Source organism: Corapipo altera, unplaced genomic scaffold (genome assembly GCF_003945725.1).
Source record: "Corapipo altera isolate COAL_440 unplaced genomic scaffold, ASM394572v1 48b, whole genome shotgun sequence".
In the NCBI taxonomy this organism is placed as follows: domain Eukaryota; kingdom Metazoa; phylum Chordata; class Aves; order Passeriformes; family Pipridae; genus Corapipo; species Corapipo altera.
Window position 1 is genome coordinate 17,432,703 of NW_020884884.1, and position 12,097 is coordinate 17,444,799.

General features: G+C 40.5%; 1 protein-coding gene across 1 annotated transcript in view; it reads right to left on the reverse strand.

The window, feature by feature from the left end:
• The window catches only part of PRKD3 (protein kinase D3), a 44,965-nt gene extending 32,868 nt beyond the window's left edge, over positions 1 to 12,097 (reverse strand). The window contains exons 1-2 of the mRNA XM_027641707.1: positions 12,005 to 12,097; positions 8,519 to 9,529 (exon numbers count right to left, since the gene is read on the reverse strand). Of these exons, the coding sequence (XP_027497508.1) occupies positions 8,519 to 8,809 (291 nt within the window). The 5' untranslated portion in view covers positions 8,810 to 9,529; positions 12,005 to 12,097. The remainder of the gene's footprint in view (positions 1 to 8,518; positions 9,530 to 12,004) is intronic.

The window sequence follows — 12,097 nt, forward strand, 5'->3', positions numbered from 1 at the left end:
ATTAAATTGACCTTTTAAGCTGTGTATCATGAATGCTTCTCGTATTGTTGTGACAATTTACTGCCCTATTCTTTCAAAACAAATATACATAGACATGGATGAAAAGACTGTGAAAGATTGTTTTTGTAACTGTAACATTTCACCCCCTAAAAGATAATACTTTTACTTACAAGCTTGAGCTTGGTTAGTAGCTCCTAGACTGAGCTGCAGAATCACAAGTCCGGGTCTAACAAGACTTAAGAATAATCTCTGCTAGTATTGAGTACAAGAAGTTTTTCACTAAACACAGCTCCGTATACAGGTTCTATCATATGTGACAAGACTTCACCTATTCATTGGTACTAATGAGTTGCAGTTGCTACGAGATCTTCCTAAATCGACAACAGTAAAAGGCAGTAGCTGAGGAACCTTGCAACAGCTCCTTTACCTATTCTATTTGTTCGGTGTTTGTCTGCATGCACACAAAGCAGCACAGAGCAACAAAGCAGGCGGGGCAGCCCCTACAGCATCCTGCCCAGGGCCTCCCAAACCCATCACAGGAGCAATCGGCCCACCAAAGGCCCATCTCCACAAGCCAAGGGAGCACAGAGAAACAAGGGCAGGTGGGAAAACAAATTAAGGACTGTAGGGAAAGGATACCCTGTCCAGTCCCTCCCAGGGCTCCCACAGGACATTGTCACACCCTGTTTCCACAAAACTGATCAAGACAAGTCAACACTAAAACACCTTTTGGGCTGAGAGGGATTGCTGTCCAGTGGTATGGCACTGATTATAAAATGCTGGGGAATTAGGATTGTACAATACTTATTATGGAATGTTTGTGGAAGGAACTAAAGGTAAGGAAGGAATAAATGTGGAAAAAATAAAGGGATAAAAAGATTAAAAAAGGCTGGTCACCTGTAAACAGGAGTTGGGACGAATAATTGCCTGTCTGATCATGTCCTGTTTATGATCAGCACCATCTGTCCTATCTTTCATTAAATTCAATTTCTAAATATTTTCCTGGACAATCTTCTCTCATTCTGAGCACATGTGTGTGTACGGGGGGTCTGAGTACCAGCAACTAGAGCTGGAGGAACCTGTGATGTGACTGGAAAGGTTAGAGTAAGCGAAATCAAGAGCTTGAATATCCAGGTGCCAGCAACTGGAAAGACCAAGATCCAGCAGCTGATACTTGGCAGAGAGTTTATGAGCCCGGCTGCTGGAGACACCCACTTTTTCTTTGTTGAAGGTTTTCTTCTTGGGGGTATGGGTATGTGTCTGCATGGCTTTTTCCCCACTAACAGACCTTCATCCTGAACCACCAGAGAAGGGTACAGTATGAGACCACTGGTGCTGTTTGTGTCCATGTGAGAGCTCACAGATAGACACACTGTTGATCTGTTTTGATCTGTGTGTACACACGTATATGTTGTAAACCTGTATCCAAGTGCTGCTGCCTACCGGGAATATGTGGTCAATCTTACTGGCCGTGATTGGACATGGAGCACAGAGCTGCAGCAGCCTCACCTCTGCCAGGAGGATGTCAGATTCAATTATCCCTAACAAAACTTTTCAAGATTGATGAACAAATCCCGCTCTTTCCTTACCACCTCGCCCTCATGCCCTTCTGTTATAAAAGATCAGACCCTACCACAAAGATGCCTGTTTGACTGTTCCTTCCCACACCCCCAGCCCAGATCACTCCCCTCTGCCCCCACTGCAGCCCTGTGCACCCATGCAGTGGAAACGCTGGCTGACTGCCCTCTGCATGGCCGGTGTTGATGAGCTGCAGGTGGCCTGTCAGAGCCCAAGTCTCAGGCACTTGGCCAGGCTTCCATGGGGGGAGTAATCAGCTCCAAGCAAGCAGCTTGGCTCCTTACAGGCATGCAGCGTCCTGCTCTCTCTTCCACTCCCCAGTACATTCGGGAATACAGCATTCCTTGCTAGCACCTTGGCCAGAAGGCTATGTGCAGACTGCTGGCCAAGAATAACCTCATCGATTAACAAGTTTTTCATTTCAAGTAGTATCTTTTAACAGAAATTTTACGCAAAGCTTAAACTATGTTCAATAGCTGAACTATGTTCAAGTTGTACACTACCAAATTTTTCTCTCTTGTACTGCAGCAAAGTTCAGCTTTTATAGCCTTCCTTATGCTCAATTACATAGGAAGAACACTATCCAGTTCCTTTGAAGTGTTAAGAGCTCATAATGTAAACTTGAAAACAAAACTCAAAGCAGAATTTTTTTAAGCCTGTTTTATCTTACAGGATTATACAGCTATTACTTTCCTGCATAAAAGCCCAAAGTATCTGCACAGTGACTCAGAGCATATAAATTGCTAATCCCAGTATTACTGTGTTTCCTAAAAGCAAAAAGATGACTGTTCCCAGTGTTAACAGTTCCAAAAGAGCATCTAGCTACAGGAAATCACTTGTGGGAAGTCTACATATGCAACAGACTGTTCCAAAATTAATCTCTGGTATATCGATATCATCGCCTTACATCAAGAATATATGCAAACCTTAGTACTTGGGTAGTACTAGCACAAGGAATGCTACTAGTACATTATTGCAGTTACACTGAGGAAAAACAATTGGTGTTATGTAGAATGCTTATACTGTAAGTACTACAGTATGACCAGCTTTAATTGATAGTACATTACGTTGTCCTTTGTATCCAGAAGAACTCAACATACAGTGGTCAGTATCGCTGAGCAAAACACAACTGAGGCTTCTTTCTATCTTGGCAGTAACTGAAAAAATCCCTCTATTTCAGGTTCCAGGACTTGCTTTACAAAGTTCTGGACTACTCGCCAAAAATTCACACTAGGGAAAAGCGTAGGAGGATATTGTTTCAAGGTCCAATATCTCATGACCCATCATAACTCAAAACAAATGCTTCAAACCACTGAAAGTTAATTCCAAAGTCTAATGGTGCAAAACACCATTGGAAAGTCTCTTCGTTCACTGAAATCGCTCCATTCTATTACCCTGCATCCCTACCCAGTTATTCACTCCCACTCTTCAGAATCATGTGCCAAATCACGTTATCACACAGACAATTAGCTTCAAACATGTTGCAGATCTTTCCCTCATCAGATGCTTCAGTACAGGCATAGTTGGACTACTGCTTGGCTAGGTTTTCCAGCATACAAACCTATCACCATACTGGAGATGCTGATCTGCCCCACATATAACACCACTGCACCCCCAGTAACTGCCCAGCTCCCACCTTCTCACAAGCATGTTTTCACAAGCATGCCTCAACTCTCTCTTACTCTGCTGCATTATTTAGCTCATAGGAAGAAAGCAGATGACAAGAAGGCAGAGCAGTAGGGGAAAAAAATTTCAGCACAGCTGATGGACAGAGAACATGATTTACGTTAATTTTAGAGCCATTCAAAAATAAATACCATGAACTATTACAAGCTTAACCTGGAGAAAAAAAACAGAATGATGGTTGCAGTACTGTTACCTATTTATTACACTCAATTAAGTTTTTACTGCAAAAGTTGTAAAGATCCATTTGTAATATGGATGGATTGTAACATGATCCTTGTAATATGATACTTTTACTTCTCAATCTTTTATTAGTAAAACATCAGTTAACACTTGAGAAATCATATTAAGCTTTAAGTCAACACCTCTGCCACAATTTGGTTAGACAGCCATTACCATAACAGTGGCCAAACCTTTGGAAGACTACACATATTATTCTACATGTTTTGGTGTTTTCACATGACAATTTACAGTATTTTAAAGTAAATACTTCTTTTTCCTTTCAGCAGCCCTCACTGAAAAGCCAGCCCAAACTACTTTAACTCAGCCCCATTAAAACTTGAGTTCTTAGTTAAATCAGTGATACAAATATACAGTTAAATGTCTCTTGGTTAGAAAATTCTACAGATACATTTGCATGTTCGTGTCAGGCTTTTTTTCCTCCTTGATTATCAAAGCAAAATGTTTGAACGCATGCCCTAGTCTGCTTCATTTTCAAAGAAAACTGGCTAGTTTTCCAAATAATCCAAGGACTTCAGTCATACTCCAATTATTGAAAATTAAACCCCACATAGTCTAATTAAAAAAACAGGTAGGACTATCAAAAAAGTGCATACATACTAATAGGATCACATTCAACTTTGATTATTCAAATTATTAACCAGGGAATACAACAATACCAGAACTTCAACATTTATAAGAACAATGCAAGTACAAAACTACAGAAATAGTAGAAAGACTCACAAGCAAGTGTAATATAAAAAATTTAACTCCTTATAAACACAGCTATACTTCCAGTGACTGTGTTCACAACACCTTACCCAGTACAGAGTCTTGAAGAAATAAATAGAAGTGTATACATATTAAGTACCTGTGTAAGAAGCTACTGACAGAAATTCAAGACAAAACAGCATAATGAGGTGGGAAACAATCAGACAATTAACATTAGTAAGAAAATGTAAATACTGTTTTGACACCTGAAAGACTCTGCCTATAGAGACCACAGAAAAAAAATAGCCAAAAAATAAGATGAAGGAACAAGAAAGTACAAAGAAAGCCAATAATCAAGCAGAAATGAGATTATATGCAATTGTTAATTTGCTGTTGAGAGACAGACAATTATAGACACAGTTTAAAGAGAATGATCATGACAGGATGAAGAAAATACATAACATAACAAAAATATTACTGCTACCAAAAGCAATAACAGCAAATAAAAAAGAGTTACAGGAATCAAGATGAAAGCAACAGGTGCTAGATAAGGTTTTCAAGACTATACACAAGCAAGACAAATATGAGACTACTTTGAAGAAAGAAATGAAAAAAATCAAAGCCCTACATACGGAAGACTTCAACAACAGCAGAATTATAAACACTGCTGGTAAAGAAGGTTTAAGAGAAAACCAGAAACAGGCAGATCATGGAAGGAAAAATTACTTTCAGAGGTTAACTAGGGCACAAAATAATACTAGCCTGAATCAAAATCGATACAAAAAAGATAAATAGACAGGAAACAAGTGCAGTAAACATGAATGAAAAACTAGAAGTACATAAGGACAGAGGAAAAAAGAGGCAGAAAGTGAGAAAATAAGTTTGATTGGCTTTTTTTATTTTATTTAAGACATATGAGAGCACAATATGATGAAAATAGAGAAGAAAAATCCAATAAGTAAGACAAGAAAAATCCCTTTGACTTTGCTAAGTGCCGACTGCTTGGATGGGTTCAGTGAAGTAGAAAAAATAGTTTGGAAGAGTAAGAAACAGAGTGCCTGGGTAAATAATGTATCAGTATTCAAGTCAAAAAGAAGGCAACAGTTAAAGAATCGGGAGAATTTCAGGTAAACACTCTAAAGCAGGAGAGCAACTGGTCTATTTCAGAGCAAAATGTAGCAAAACCATCAGAGGAAACATATGTAAAGGAGAATACTGAGCATGACTGAAAGTGAAAATGATGAAGGATGGGTCTGTAGCCCAAAAAAAGTAGATAAGAGAAGTTGCAGAAACACGAAAGTGAAGATTCTTAAGTTTAAGGAAGACGTTATTGATAAATCTTACAGGTCCTGATATTAAAAAAGTAATAGCACAGAACTATCAAATGTTTTTCACTTATGGCTATCAGTTTAACTAGAACAAAATAAATAAGCTAGAATAAAGCATTTATAGCATGCTGTCCTACATAATTCTCCGTTTGCAGGCAGTGAAGCATCACCACATTGCAAGTTTCTAGTTTTAAGTTAGTAATACCTTTGTTCTTCTTCATGTGCTCTCACACGAGGAATTAAAAAAAACCCAATATTCCAACACAAAACAGGATTAAGAACTTGACTCTGTAACATCTGATCATTGTGCAGGGACACACACTGTCCACCTGCAAATTTTGCTACACATTTTCTGCTTCTAAACAGACTCCCTCTGTTCCAGCAGCCATAACTGTTCATGCTTAGGTTCCTCTTCAGATTGCCTCCGAGAACTGCATGTCTGATACTTAAATATACAGCAATCTAAATAAGGAATGAACAAAGAAGATGGAAACCATAAGCAAGACCTTTTTGAAGTATCCCTATAAAGTCTTAATTTGGTTTTTCTGAGGACTTCTATTAAGCATTTCAATATATAATAACCCTAGCACAGTGCCCCTCAAATTCAAATTTAAACTTGAAAATTTCAAGTTTAAAGAAAAACATTTAAAAAGTAAAAACATCTCCTGATGTTTAGAAGATTTGTAACAGAGCTAAGAGGCACACCAAATGTTTGCATTACTCATCTTGCTCTCCTTGCGGGCATATGCCTCTTTAGTTTCAGTTCTGTTGATGCTGCTTCTAATCACACTTCTGCAAAACCCAAACAAGCTACACAGACGACCTGCGTCTTAAGCAGAAAGCACAGGTAACCATCAACAATATAGCAAGTCTGGCAATATATAAAGCACTATGAAAACGCTTTAGGTAAACACAGTACTTTTTCCTAACTAAACTGTTCTCCAACACTGCTTTTGCAGGATTGCCTTCCCCCCAGTGGATTATTTCCCCTGAAAGAAATAAAGGTAATGCATGAAGTTATTTTTCTGAAAATGTCCGAGGATGCTATAATTAGTTTTACAAATGTTAAAATCCAGCCTTCTCGGAGATCCTCTAGTCCTAATCAACATTTTTGATACTGTAATTGTAGTCTCAAGTACAAGTAGGCAGGTAGTTCAAGATCCCAAGTAAATGAAGGACTCCTTAAAGTTTTATTTTGTTCCAAATATGTAGAGAAACACAAGTCTGAAATGTGATTTTAAAGTAAGGAAACGTCCATTTAACTCTAGTAAAGATAACACTTAAATAAGAAGAAAAATTGTAAATTATTATTCCAAGTAAAAGAAGTATTTCTCCTTATTCACTAAAGAATGCAACAGTAAGTAGATACTGCTAAGTACAGAACTACCAAAAGAACAAACTATACAGTACCCTGAAGTGACATCAAGACAAGACAGTTGAAGCAGGCTGTGGAATACCACAGGAAAGGGAAGCTTTTACACTGTTGAGCCTCAACAGCATACCCAGTAGATTCAAAGTTTTCAATTAGGAAAAAAAAGGCAACCATACACATGACTACACAGAATAACACAGTCTCATGTATATACTAATCCAGAATATTTAATCTTGCAACAGTCAACAGACCTAAGAGAAAAAAGTCAAGGCAGGACCTTTTGCTGTCAAATAGAGGGTAGAGGCAGTGGCTGCAAAACTACTTATGAAAGATGAATCCACCACACGTGAGGTTGTTTCCTGATCAGTTTGCTGCCTGCAAACAAGTTGTAACTGAGCAGTCATTTATTCATAGCATCAGCTACAAGAGAGCAAAAACTGCAGCAAAGCCAGACAAAAGAGGAAAACTGATCATGAAATCCTCATCAGTTTTGCAGTAGATTAGGCTCAGCATGTAAGAAGTTTCTTGAGCTATAACAAGAACTTGAGCTAAACGTTTAGCTGAGCCTGCCAAGAGAACAGAAAGGAAAAAGAAAAGTAAGTGTATTTGTTTTCATCTTTCTTTAAGACAGAAGACAGGAAATATGCAGATACAAAGAGAAAGAGCTCATATAGAAAGAAAAAGCGGCCGCTAAAATGGCTGCAAAAAGGTGTAGCTAACACACAGGGTACACGAAAAAAAAGAATTTGACCCAAATAACTCATCTCTTCAGAAAGGAGCTAACATGCTGAACTATATTTTGGTAGTCATTCTGAAATTGGTTTGCTTGACAACTAGTTTGTAAAAATATAGAAGATGCAGTAAGTTATGAGATGGGGAAAAAAGATACATAAGCATATGGAAATAACATAAAATATGTGAGTTTACATTCTTTCAAGCTGCTAAGTAAAAAAAAAATTTAAACTAACCAACAATAAATACCAATCACAATAATGAAAGACATAGAGAAAACAATTCCCTACAAAATAATTCACTTTCAACTCCCTCACTCTCACTCACCCCTGGCCTTGCAGGGAAAGAGCAATTATTTTTTTATTTATGAAATATTGTTAACTGCTTTTAAGGCTGCTTAGTGGGATCTAACCTAGCAAACCTAAATAAAGACAAAACTTGGATGCAAAACCAGCAAGATCAGTGTTATTTCCTCCTGCAAGTCTGCAAGTGTGCAGTGCATGTCTATAGCCACAACTGGTCCTTTCATTAGGGCTGGCTATACAGCTCCAAGAATACTTCTTAACAACAGTAAGTATAAACTATAAAAACCTGAGGTATCAGTGACAATTGCTGAAAGGAAAGAACATAGCCTCCATATTGTGAAAAGTAACTCTTGCAGAAAATTTACTACTACATCTTCTTTTACTAGATTTCACAACTGAGAAAGTAACAGGAGGGTTTACTCCTTTTGAATTAAAAGCTTCTACCTGGAGAGTCAGCAAAATTTGTGCAAAACTGCAAATACCTAACATGGATCTTTATCACTGTACCAAATCTCTCGGCATCATTCAGTCACCCATTGTTATTACTAAGCAGTAAGGGATGCCATGAACAGAATGTGGTTAAACCATACCTTCTGGTAAACTATTGAGCACACGAGGTCTTTAACAGCAGAGAGGGACAGGTCCTGAGCTTCAATGGTGACAGTCTCTCGAGTGAGACCAATTTGCAGAAGGAAGGAGATCCCATGCACAGAGCCTCGGGAGTTGGTGAGGCTCTGGGTACTGAAACTGCCATTGGAGAGTCGACTGGAGAGCCCCGACTGGGGACTTGAAGACAAAGTTGGGGTCTGTGGTGCAGCAACATGACACGTAGGTGGGGAAAACTTCTGTAAGGATGGGGGAGAAGAGTCGTTTGCTGACATCTGACTTGCTTTACTCTGTCAAGATCTCGGTAGTAGTCAAATTCTAAGAAAAATACGTTATCAGTTCTTAGTTTGAAATGCAAACAAGGATAATGTAAGTTTCCCTTTCTTAGTTCAGTAAAATGACCAGTAAAACTTAAATTTCCCTTTCATTCGTGCAAGCCAAAGAGCAAAATAATTACAGCTGCAAGTTACTTTAAATTAAAGGTTGTCTTTCTGCAGTTACAATCATTGAAAGCAGATTGCCTGTCCTTTAGCACCACATCCAGACAACAGAGGCTTACATAAAGGCCTCACAGAAACACATCGGCTCTGCTGTTTTATACTTGTTCTTCATTTTTCTTAAAAAACAAAAGCTGGAGAAACAGATGGAAATAGATGCTGGTAATTCATTAAAAATATCCTCATTCACCTAATTGCACAGATATCTCAAATGCAGACTCGTCTTCATGAAGATAGCCTTTTAGAATGAAAAAAAGGTGTATCCTTGAGTAACAACAGAAGTCCATGTAGGATGAATCAATTCCTCCTTCAGAAAGGCTTCTCTGAATTCACAGAACACAGTTAACCTGGAGATCAGTGAAGATATCTGATTTCATTTTTATAAAATATTTTAGCTCATGAAATGGAGGAGCAGAATGTCTGAAGACCGAATCACATTAAATGTAATCTCTAGCTTCACCCAGATAATCTCCAGCATTTTGAAATGTTGTACTCTGCCTGTAGGGGAAAAGATAAAGTTGTCATTTCACATGAAATGCACAGTCGCACAGCAGTGTCATAACCGCTGTACTTCGAAGCAGCAGAATCACCAACTTCTTTAACTCAAATGTGTTATTTTAGCAACATTTTGTAAATATAGTTCTACTCAACTACTTTCCCACTCTGTGATACTCAAGACAAATCAGATCTAACACTGCCCAATATGTTACCAAAACTTCTTATTAATGGCAATTTGGCAGAGCAAAGTACTTAGCAGTTAAGAGGAAAAAAATTAAAAAGGTGGGGAGAGGGGGCAGTAGACCACAGCTCTGCTCTGTAGGTCTATATTGAGAAGCTGGTGGCTAGAGAAGGAAATTTATTAAATGCACTGAAATGTCAAAAAAAGCCCCATAAAGTCAAAACTCAAACTCTACATAGCATGTACTCAGGATTTTAATACAGTGATTCAAGACAACTGAAGAACGTCTTGCATAAACTCCAACTACAGGAAGATATGCAGAGCATACAACTGAGCATTGGTTCCTCTGGAAAAAAAAAAAAATCAAATTAATTTACACTCACATGTCTGATGAAAAAAGCAAGTTGGCTACAACTTTTTAAAATAAATAATTTCATGAGCATGTGCTCAAGATACTTGTTACAAAATGCTATTTTACCCAATTTGATGTTTCAAGCATTTCATGAGCAACTGAAATATTTGAAAAGAATAATTTTTAGATTCCCCATGCAACTTCTGCCACAGGAAAAGGTTTTCTTTCCTTCCCTTATGTACAAAAAAATAAAATCTCTGAAAGAACATCATTCTTGAAATGAAATTTCAGAAGAGAAATGCCACAGTTTATTGCACATAGTATAAGCTGCCCTTACCAGAAATAAGGCTGAGAATTGGTAAAAGAGTCAATTTAACAGACTATGCACTCCTGGTATATTTACCAGGGTAATAACTCAAAGCCCCACTGCCATTGCATTCTGAAAGATAAATAAGGAAAGAGAGGTACACAAATTGCATTACTGGAAGGAAAAGAAGCTCTTGGCAGTGTGATAGGGCTCCATAAGAGAGAACAACTTGATAACTTCCAGATTTTCAGCACAGGTATCCAGAAACTGTTGTCTTCAAATATGCAACAGTTGCTGGACATTTAGCAACAACATATGAAAAGATAACTTCTGCCTTAAAGAACACACTAAATGCCATACAGGTGAAGGTCAAAAACAGGAAGAGTAAGAACAGCAATACTTAAGAACCCTTCTCAAGAAAGCAGCTTCATAGTGCCTTCAGCTTTGCTTGAAGATGACTTTTGTTTTCTACATACTGCTCTTCCTTCCCGTACCTCTCAGACACCAGAGTGAGCAAATACAAAGCCTTAGGTGTGGATCAGAATTACAGTAATGCCTAACCAAAATAACAGAGAACAGAAAAACCTTATGATGAGAAAGAATTTATGAGTCTACTAAGCAAATTTAATTTATATAGTGAAAACACACTGCAAAAGCTCACCTACAGCTGCCTAATTAGAACATTAATTATATTTACCAAAAGCATGATACATTTGCATTGACAAAGCCTTTTCATGCCACCTGTATTTGCATATAAGCCTTTAAAGAAGGCTATTTTTGCTACTTGGCGGGAAAGAATGGACCTTTTTAAGAAAGGAAAGTCATACAAACTGCTCATTTTGTAGTGAGGATAGAGTTCTTCCGAACACCAAATAAAGTAAGTGCATGTCGAAATTTACGTGCAGTCTACAACTCTGTATTTTACTTATGTAAAGGAAACCCCACACCTAAAGAGCAGAGAGGTACAAAGGCTAGGAAGGGAGCCTCTCTGTCCCCTTCCCCTGCTCGCAGCCTCCCCTCGCCCAGAAGCGCTGACCCTCCCGTTCCTTGCTGAGCTGCTCCCAAGCCGAGCAGCTCCCGGACAGCTTCTCAAATTCCTGGTACTTAACCCGCTGCGAGGTGAGGCGCAGCCGTCGCGCCCCATTCCCAGCGACTCCCCCGGCTGCCCTTACCCCCGCGGGTGCCGGTTCCCGCCGGGAGGGACAGCGGTTCCCCCCGCACGGCCCGGGCGGGACCGGCGGGACGCGTCGCGCCTGCCGCGGGTCACGCAGCCCCGGCCGGGCCGGCGCTGGCACCCGCCCGTCCCGTCCGCCCGTCCAAGGTTTAAATCCCCGCTGCGCGACCCGCCTCCGCCGGCACCATCTCCGGAGATGATGTGGCCTCGGCCCGTCGCCCCCACCCCGGGATACCCAGGGCGAAGCTGTTGCCGCGACGGCGCTTCCCCCGCGGGGGGAGCGGTGGGGGCTCCCCCAGGACACGGCCCCTGCCGGAGCCGCCGCTCCCGCCGCCGCGGCAGGAACTTTCCGAGTCCGCCCCCGCCCTTCCCCGGCGCGGCGGTGGCACCCCGACCCCCGCACCCCGCTCTCCCGCGCCGGCCGCCGGCGGCGACGGCGCCCGCGGCCCCGCCGCGCTCACCTGCAGCCCCGCTGTCCCGGGCCGGAGCGGCCGCTCGCGCATCTCCAGCCCCGCGGCTCCCCGCACACTCCAGCGCCGCCCGGGACGGGACGG